The sequence below is a fragment of the Nycticebus coucang genome, chromosome 4 (assembly GCF_027406575.1).
Source record: "Nycticebus coucang isolate mNycCou1 chromosome 4, mNycCou1.pri, whole genome shotgun sequence".
Lineage (NCBI taxonomy): Eukaryota > Metazoa > Chordata > Mammalia > Primates > Lorisidae > Nycticebus > Nycticebus coucang.
Window position 1 is genome coordinate 23,059,892 of NC_069783.1, and position 9,943 is coordinate 23,069,834.

Consider the following 9,943-nt stretch of genomic DNA (forward strand, 5'->3'; position numbering starts at 1 on the left):
CAATACCACTACTGTGAATCCCTAATGGGTTCAGGGAAGTAGAGGGACTCTCACAAGTTCACAGAATTTGAGTATGAGTCAGATCTGAACTCAGACAGTTTGACATGAAGTCTAAGCTCCTAACCACTGTGTTAAGCCATATAATATGTAGTACAGTGCTTAGTAAGTTTTTGAAAGACTATATGCCTTGTACTCTGTTGGAAAAACAATTGGTATGGCCACCATCCACTTTCTGCCTCCTCTAATTTGTTTTTTTTTTTGGGGGGGGGTAGTAGCAAGATTTTATTTATTTATTTATTTATTTATTTTTTTACTTTCAACATTTTATTTTTTAGTTTCTGAAATACAAATCAAAGTACATTTTTGTTATGTGTTTTAACAAGCTTGACGTTCTTTTTCATACAGGATGACTCAGTACAGGTACCTTAGAACTTCCTTTTAAAAAACCATCCATGTTATTTTGAGGGAAAAAGCGTCATTAAAGAAATACGTGGGTACATGGGCTATCGTTTTTCAATCTTTTAGAGCATGCCCTCCAACTTAAAATTTGGTCCGCTAAAATACATGTGTTCCTCCTGTCACAAAAATAACTTAAACCTCACGGTTGAAAAAACAGAAATATTTGGCATAGGCCCGAGTGAGGCTTGAAAAACAGGTGAGGATGTGTTTCAACTGAACATTCTAGAATCCACTTAGAACCATCTGGCAAAACAACTGACCTGTTGCTGTTGCACTGTTCTGCCTCAGAGGGGGTCAGAAGGTGCATGGGAGGGTGCTGAAGACTTATGACAGCCACAGAATCACATACTCAAAGTTAACCAAAATTCAATACAGAATACTACATGGTAACAGCAGAAAAATCTCAACAGTTATTCCATGCCTAGAAAGCAAGTTATAAGCTTAGAACAAGTACCTCAGCAGGAACAATAGTTAACATGTTTGTAAGACTTTGATGGTGAGAAAACTTCATCATTCATTAATGATGCCTTATGCACAAGTACATTAGTTTCTAGGACACTGGGGACAACAAAAAAACATACAAAGTTAAGAATAAATCCAAGCTGCTTAACCTTCTACCATTCTTTTGAGTATTAAACCCAGGCCACCTTTGGCCACTTGCAGGGGCGTCTTTTCCTCTTTATTTTCTATGTAAATACTTGCTCCTTGGGACACCAGCAGTTTTGCTTCTTCCACTCTCTCCTCGTCACAGGCTAAGTGTAGAGGAGTGTTACCCTCAGTGTCTTGGATGTTTGTGGATGCTTTGTAGTACAGAAGGATATGAATCATCTTCAAGTTACCCTTGGCTGCTGCGCGGTGCATTGCTGTAGCCTCATAGTGGTCCTTGGCATCTGGATTAGCGCCACCTTCCAGTAACATGACAGCAATCTCATGCCTGTTTTTGGAAGCTGCGTAATGGAGGGGAGTACATCCATTTTGATTGACAGCATTCACTTGAGCACCTTTCCCCAGAAGGGCTCTCACAATCTCATCCCGGCCAGCAGAAGCAGCAATATGAAGAGGCGACCAACCCGCATCATCTTTATCATTCACTGGCACACCAAGTTGCAACAAGAATTCAACAATTTCTGTATGCCCGGCTGAGCAAGCCCAGTGCAAGGCAGTTCTGTTGTCCTGGTCAGTTCTAGTAGCCAGGGATTTATCGGCCAGGATTCTCTCCTTCAACTCCTCCAGCTTCCCGCTGTAGGCCAGATTGCAGACCGTCAGGTTAGACACACACCCCTCCATTTCGCTTTCCCAGGATCTCCTATTTATTTTTTATTAAATCGTAGCTGTGTACATTGATATGATCATGGGGCATCATACACTAGCTTTCCAAACCATTTGACACATTTTCTTTTCTTTTTTTTTTTTTTGTGGGTTTTGGCCGGGGCTGGGTTTGAACCTGCCACCTTCGGCATATGGGACTGGCGCCCTACCACTTTGAGCCACAGGCGCCGCCCCCATTTGACACATTTTCATCACACTGGTTGACATAGCCTTCCTGGCGTTTTTTTAGTTATTGTGCTAAGACATTTACATTCTACATTTACTAAGTTTCACATATATCCTTGTAAGATGCATCACAGGTGTGATCCCGCCTGTCCTCCTCTCTCTACCCATCTCTCCCCTCCCTTTCCCCCTTCCCCCTATTCTTAGGTTGTAACTGGGTTATAGTTTTCATGTGAAAGCCCTAAATTAGCCCATTGATCCATGAATGGATTAATAAATTGTGGTATATGTACACCATGGAATATTATGCAGCCTTAAAGAAAGATGGAGACTTTACCTCTTTTATGTTTTCATGGATGGAACTGGAAAATATTCTTCTTAGTAAAGTATCTCAAGAATGGAAAAAAAAGTATCCAACGCCTCCTCTAATTTGTAAACTTACTTTTTATCTTCTCCCACTGCTTTTCCTCCATTCTTTTTTTTTTTTTTTTTTGCTTCCTTGAGACAGAGTCTTATCTTGTTGTCCTTGGTAGGGTGCCATGGTGTCATAGCTCATAGCAACCTCAAACTCTTGGACTCAAGCAATCCTCTTGTTTCAGTCTCCCAAGTAGCTGGAACTACAGGTGCCCACCACAACACCTGGCTATTTTAGAGATGGGGTCTTGCTCTTGCTCAGGATGATCTCCAACTCCTGAGCTCAAAAGATCCACCTGCCTTGTCTTTAAATTATGCTAGGATTATAGACATGGGCCACTGTGCCTGGCCTTTTCCTCCATTCTCAAAAAAGAAGTTTCTTTTCTCTCAGTTCAGGGCCAGTCCTTTCCCATGCCCTGAAACCACCAGTTCCCATTTTCCTGGACTTCCCTTACCAATTATTTTTTTTTTTTTTTGAGACATTGTCTCACTTTGCCACCCTCGGTAGAGTGCTGTAGTGTCAGAGCTCACAGCAACCTCAAATTCACGGGCACAAGTGATTCTCTTGCCTCAGCCTTCCAAGCTGCTGCGATTACAGCCGCCCACCACAACTCCTGGCTATTTTTTTGTTGTTGCAGTTGTCATTGTTTAGCAGGCCCTGGCTAGGTTCGAACCCATCAGCCTCAGTGCATGTGGCTGGCATCCTTAACCACTGAGATATGGGCACCAAGTTTCCTCTTTTTACCATCCTTCTCACCTTTCAACTTGCTCAAGCATCTAAGAAAATTCCCTCTAGGACCCAGCACACACCTTTTGGCCCCCATTCAATCAGTATCCTCTCCTCCATTTTCCGCTTCTTTAAGGAATACTCACTTCTTACCTTCCCTCCTATTCTCGTTTCAATAGACTAAAATCTAATTTCCACCCTCACTATGCTATTTAAACTTTCACCTGAGTTCTCCTATACATTCCCAATTGCTAAATGTGCTAAAACGTTTTCAGTTCTCATTTACTGAAATTCTGTCTTACTTGATTGCTCTCTGCCCCTCTGAAACTCTTCATTCACTTGGCTTCCTGGGTTTGGTTCTGCCTCCACTGACCCTCCCTGGGAAGACTCCATCCACTCTCCTAGGTTCAGGTGAACATCCGTTATAAAGGAAAATCTTAGTATCTTAGTGGAATGGTGTCTGGGGTGTGTGTGAGAATACCCATGTTACCTTGTACATCTCTCTCCATACTGATGGTCTTCCCACTAGATTCTCAGCTACCTGAGGGCAAAAGCTGTTTTCCTCATCTTTGTATCTTCAGCTGTTAGTACCACCTGCCACAGTACAAAGGTAACAGCTATCTTTTAAACAAATTACCCTTTATAGACTTCGCTTCACAGATGTCCAAGCAACTTCTGTAGATGTGTCCAAATGTTTATGTACATGTTTTAAACATTGTACACGGTATTACAGACATTCAGAGAAGGGAGATAGCATATTTGGGTAAGAATTTATAAAGATGATGGCACTTGCACTGGAAACAGTTTAAGTTCAGAGGCAGGAAAGGAAGGGGAAGAGTACTAACACTCAGCTCTCAGGCCAGAGAACAGAGGATAGCTACTGGAGCCACTTTGTCAAAACATCAAGTTTGAATAAGGTAATAGAAGATTCAACTAAACAGCTAGGTAGGGATGGGCCGGAAGGCTCACACCTGTAATCCAGCACTCTAGGAGGCCAAGGTGGGAGAATCACGGGAAGCCAGGAATTAGAGACCAGTGTTAAAAAATAAAAAATTACCCGTGTGTGGTAGCACACACCTGTGGATGCAGCTATTTGGGAGGCTAACATGGGAGGATTACCTGAGTCCAGGAGTTTCAGGCTGCAGTGAGCTAAGATTATGTCACTGCATTATAGTTGGATGATAGAACAACAAACCAAACCAAACCATGGAAATGTAAATGGGAGAGGCCTGAAAGCTAAGTTGAGGCGTGCTAGTATTATTTCATGAGGAAGGAGCGGTCCATTCTGAATAGGGTGCTCAGTGATGGTAGCATTTACACAAATCTGGTAGCAACGTGTCTGCTGGATTGGAACCAGGACGCACTGGAGGCAAGTGAACCACAGGATGCTTCAGTGAGCAAGATAACAGCCTGCTCTAGGGCAGCAGCCCTGAAACAACAGGAACATAATTGCAGCACTTGACAGATTCCACCCAATCTAATCAATATATATACACACAGATTAAAATACAGTCAACTGGGTGGGTAGGGTGCCAGCCCCATATACCGAGGGTGGCAGGTTTGAACCCAGCCCCGGCCAAACTGCAACAAAAAATAGCCGGGCATTGTGGTGGGTGCCTGTAGTCCCAGTTACTCGGGAGGCTGAGGCAAGAGAATTGCCTAAGCCCAGGAGCTGGAGGTTGCTGTTAGCTGTGACAGCACAGCACTCTACGGAGGGTGACAAAGTGAGACTCTTCTCTAAAAAAACCCCAAAAAACAGAAAAAGCACATTAATTGACATTATTTTTTAATATACATAAACTAATGTTGCATCTTAAAGTTGATGTCTTAGATTAAATGAAATATGATAACTGGAGGTGAATAAGAAATAAGGAATTCAAAAGCAAAGTTTCAAACCTGGGTGAGTTGAATAACTCCATTATTCTTTTTTTTTTTTTTTTTTTGTGATTTTTGGCTGGGGCTGGGTTTGAACCCACCACCTCCAGCATATGGGACCAGCGCCCTACTCCTTGAGCCACAGGCGCCGCCCAACTCCATTATTCTTAACAAAAAAATGGAAGGGATTTTTCTTGACCACCCCCATACCAGGGTCTAACCAAATCTTCTATTTGAGCAATGACCCATAGAAAATGTCACTGCTCACCCACTTTCTCCATTTTGAATTTATGAATAAGAGGAAGTACCACTAATGACAACTTTAATATGAACATGTGTTTGACCCCCAAGAAGCCAATTACAACCGACGGGGAGGAGCAAGCTGACACTGAAAGGAGTACAAGATGCTGAGGGCTCAATGGCATGCTGTTTCTGGATCCTGCTGATATACAACTATATCAAGGCAGTAGTTATCTGAACAATCGGAACTTCTTCAAGTACTGGTTCACTTCTTCCTTGGGGTAGGGCCGGAGCGCAATGCAAGTGGCAATATTCTCTGGCTGTTCAACCCACAGCATGTGGTCAATGCTCTTCTGTTGTAAGGTCTCAGCCAGCTCCTTCAGGGTGGTCTCATCTGGGGCCTACAAGGAACAAAACACAGATACACACATAGACTAGGCCATTTAGGCAGCATCAAATGGCCAAAAAAAAAAAAGAAAAAAAAGAGGGCATCCTATTCCTATTAAGTGGCAGAACAGCTTTACAAAAGGAGCTGCCCTTGGTTCACCTTTCACTCTCTGCTTGGCACTGGGGGAGAGGAGGAGGCTTAATATTGCTATTTATAAAATGGAGATTTTCTCTTCCCTCTGGAGATGCTGTATGTGCTCTCAGTAATTAGGCTATATGCATCTTCTGCATCATATGGCACCAGCCATAATATCTAACCCTAAGTCTTCAGCCAGTTGTGACATTAGGAGCTGACTGCTGGAAGGATTTCTTTTTTCTTTTTTGTAGAGGCAGAGTTTCACTTTACTGCCCTCGGTAGAGTGCCGTGGCGTCACATGGCTCACAGCAACCTCCAGCTCTTGGGCTTACGTGATTCTCTTGCCTCAGCCTCCTGAGCAGCTGGGATTATAGGTGCCCACCACAACGCCCGGCTATTTTTTGTTGTTGTTGTTGTAGTTTGGCCGGGGCCGGGCCTGAACCCGCCACCCTCGGTATATGGGGCCGGCGCCATACTCGCTGAGCCACAGGCGCCGCCCTGCTGGAAGGATTTCTAAAATCAAATCCCCCCGCCTCTCCCTCCCTCACACAAACTTAGAAGGATATTCCTTCTCCTAGGATAGCTCCTGCTTGTTTGGAGGGTAACTATGCTCTAACATACTTCTAAAATTATTTCTGGGTCATCCTTACCACCCACTCACCCAGGCTGAATCCCACTACAAGCAGTATTAAAACTACCACTCAAAAAATAATGTATGTTATTTTGCGTAAAGTGTATTTTTCCGTCTATGAAGGTAAAAGCCACTAAGATAACCTGGGGCTTGTCTCATCAAATTAGGGAATGTCAGGATTGCCCCTCTCAATCTACTGAGTACTCTGGGCAGAGCCCCACTGGAGGACTCTAACTATTCTGTCTTCTTCAGCACCGGGCAGAGTTGCATGAGATACAGATACTTAACATAGTCTCTGGAGTCAGACAACTGGACTCCAACTCTGACTATGATCTTGAGTAAATTATGCGACTTAGCTGGCCTCTTTTCCCCTTTGTAAAATAGGGATGATAGCCCTTCCCGGTGAGGATTCAATGAAATTAGGCTATGCTTGGCACATACCCAATAAATGTATGTGATCTTGGTTATTGTCTTATATTCTGTTGGCCTTCATGGCTACAACAGCACTTCAATTTAATCAGTAATGAATCCTAAGTCCCTTTCTCGAGGCCTGGATAACAACTAAGAATCATCAGGTATCTTTCAAACTCAGGGGAGTCACTTAATCTCTGTGGGTTACTGATGTCTCAACCTGATGATTTCTTGAGGCCCTCTTCCTAGAGAAGGATCTAAGAAAAAGTGATCGGCTTTTCTGCCTCCTCATGGATTCTCAAGACACTTTTTCCTATAGGTTACTGTTATGTTTCACTACCCAACAGCAATTTTTCTCTTTAAGATAATCTGTCTTTGCCAGCTATCCATGAAGGTATTAGGCCACTCCTCCACCTGAGTTCTGGTTTATTTTAATGTGATTTTTTTCTCATTATACAACATGTGCTTAAAGCAGAAAATTTAAAAATACAGAGACAAATTAGGAAATAACTGAAATCCCACCATCTACTACTTGATATTTAGATCTATTTCCTCAGCTTTTTCTTTCCAAATTTGGACCATTTTGTATATAGAATATAGGTTAGTATCATATCACCGGCATTCTTCCATCACACTGTCTTGAAAAACATGACTTATGCTTCATAATACATTATAAAGGCATAGATTAATTTATCCAATCCCTAGTATTGGAAATGTAATAATTTCCACATTTCCCCCCCAATGTTAAAAGTGCTCCTATGAATATTCTTGTGCATCTGATTATTTGTACTCTTGGGTGCATCTGATTATTTTCTTAGGATACATTTCTAGCAGCAGAATTAACAGAGTCAAAGGGTAAGTTCCATGTGGTCATCTGCAAAAAAGAACCTTACCAGGCTCGGTGCCCGTAGCACAGTGGTTATGGTGCCAGCCACACACACTGAGCCACAAACAACAATGACAACTGCAACAAAAAAATAGCCGGGCATTGTGGCCGGCACCTGTTGTCCCAGCTACTTGGGAGGCTGAGGCAAGAGAATCACTTAAGCCTAAGAGTTTGAGGTTGCTGTGAGCTGTGATGCCACAGCACTCTACTGAGAGCGACATAGTGAGACTGTGTCAAAGAAAAAAAAAAGGAACCTTACCGATATTTTAAAAAAATGTACTGATTTATACCCCTGGTGTCTGGTATTTCTGATGCTAGTTTCAATTTATACTAGGGTTTTTAACATTTGTTTTCAAATAATTTGGTGCTACACCCAGGTACATACAACAATTAAGTTCATGAATTCATCCTAGAAAAAGTGCTACATACCTCACTGGTGAATATCACTACAGTGATTTGATGTACTCCCCTTGGGAAGCTTTGCAGTGACGTGAGCACCTAGTCCACCCTTCAGAACAATTTTGGAACTGTTGCTTGAATGCCCATCAGAGCTGTCATTGTATTACCCTTGATGTCTTGAATGTCTTCAGAATGTCTTCCTTTCAGTATTTCCTTTATCATTTGGTAAAGAAAAAAGTCACTGGGGGCCAGATCAGGAGAGTAGGGATGGTGTTCAAATACAGTTGCTTATTGCCTAAAAAATTTCCTCATTAAGAGTGCCCTGTCATTATGCAAGAGCCTTGAGTGAAATGAAAAGTCATTTTTGTCTAACCTTTCCAAGCAGCCTTTTCGGTGCTTCCAACTAATCAAACTTGGTTAACTGTCCAGTCGGTACAAATTCATAATGAACAATGCCTCTGATATCAAAAAAGTTAGCAACATTGTTTGGACTCCTGATTTGGATTGGCAGAACATTTCTGGTCATGGAGAACTGGCTGACTTCCATTGTGCACTTTGATGCTTTGTTTCATGGTTGTATGAGTAGACCATGTTTCATCACCTGTGATAACACAGCCAAAAACATCATCTTGCCTCTCCAGAAAGCCTTGGCAAACTTCAACTCTCCCTTGCTTTTGTTCATCACTGAGCTCCTTCGGGACCATTCTTGCACACACCTTTCTCATGCCAAGATTTTCAGTTAAGATTTTTCTGACCGTTTCTCTATCAATGTTTACTTGGTCTGCTATGCTTCTCACAGTTAGCCGACGATTCTGATGCACAATTCGACAAATTTTTGCAATGTTTTCATCAGTTCTGCTGGTTACTGGCCGCCCTGACCTCTCTTCATCAGTGACTCTTTCCCTCCCCTCAGAAAAACGTTTAATCCATTTGTACACTGCTGTTTTCTTCATGGCATTATCCCCATAAACTTGGGCTAACATGTCCCTGATTTCACTTCCACTCTTGCCAAGTTTAACAAGAAATTTAATGTTTGTTCGCTGCTCTAATTCCAGCTCTGACATTCTGGCCCGGGCACACAAAAACAAAAACAATAATGATGGCTACCCAGTGGACAGGAGCACAGCTGTGAGACACTGCTGTACTGTTATGAAACCTTACCGAGTTGTTTGTTCAGGGCTGCCAACGGAAGCGCCCAGCGAATTTAACTGTCAGACAGCTACTTCGGTTTGACTTCACTTTCCACCGTCCCCTTGACAGTAGGGTACCCTGTGTTCTTATCCTTCCTGGTATGGTTTCGCTGGAGGTCAGTACTTCGGCGAACAGCTTTCAAAGGCCTGGACACAGAAGCCACCAGTTCCTGGTGAGCCCGGTAAGGGTGCGGAGAAGCCTTAACAGCGGACACGATGTCCACTCTTCACACAACCAGGCCCTGCCAAGGGAGAGATCCCTGGAAGCAGAACACTTACCAAAACCTAAATGTTTAAGATTCCTCCCGACTCACGCCACACCCACCCCTCCACCAAGTTAGGCCTTTCAACCCCAAACCGAACCCACTTCCGGTCTCGCGTCCCCAGCGTCCCTCCCCTCCGCCCCTGCGCCTCACCTCGAGCACAACTTTGCGCATGCCCCCCAACTTCTGGAGGTAGGCGGCGGTGTGCGGGTGGTCGCGATGAATGTGCAAGGCCGCGGTGGCCGCGTGACAAGCCTGCGCTACCAATGCGCCCGCCGGCCAAGAGAACGGAGCCTGTGATAGATCCTTTCGTAACACCAAGTATTGTACCAGGACCTGCTGGTCCGCCCAGGAGGCCGCCATCTTCCTCACCGCCCGAAAGGCCGGACCTACTCCCCGGTGCATGCTGGGATCAGGGAGGGGCCCTGAGCGCC

General features: G+C 43.7%; 2 protein-coding genes across 2 annotated transcripts; both read right to left on the reverse strand.

Moving 5' to 3' along the window:
• Nucleotides 1-313: 313 nt before the first annotated feature.
• On the reverse strand, nucleotides 314-1,783 carry LOC128584527 (26S proteasome non-ATPase regulatory subunit 10). The gene has a single exon (XM_053589478.1). The coding sequence runs from the start codon at nucleotides 1,744-1,746 to the stop codon at nucleotides 1,066-1,068; it is 681 nt and encodes a 226-aa protein (XP_053445453.1). The 5' UTR covers nucleotides 1,747-1,783; the 3' UTR covers nucleotides 314-1,065.
• A 3,494-nt stretch (nucleotides 1,784-5,277) lies between these two features.
• Nucleotides 5,278-9,922, reverse strand: PTRHD1 (peptidyl-tRNA hydrolase domain containing 1). The gene is made up of 2 exons (XM_053589484.1): nucleotides 9,663-9,922; nucleotides 5,278-5,607 (listed from the first exon to the last, which is right to left on the reverse strand). The coding sequence occupies exons 1-2, from the start codon at nucleotides 9,912-9,914 to the stop codon at nucleotides 5,437-5,439; spliced, it is 423 nt and encodes a 140-aa protein (XP_053445459.1). The 5' UTR covers nucleotides 9,915-9,922; the 3' UTR covers nucleotides 5,278-5,436.
• Nucleotides 9,923-9,943: the final 21 nt, after the last annotated feature.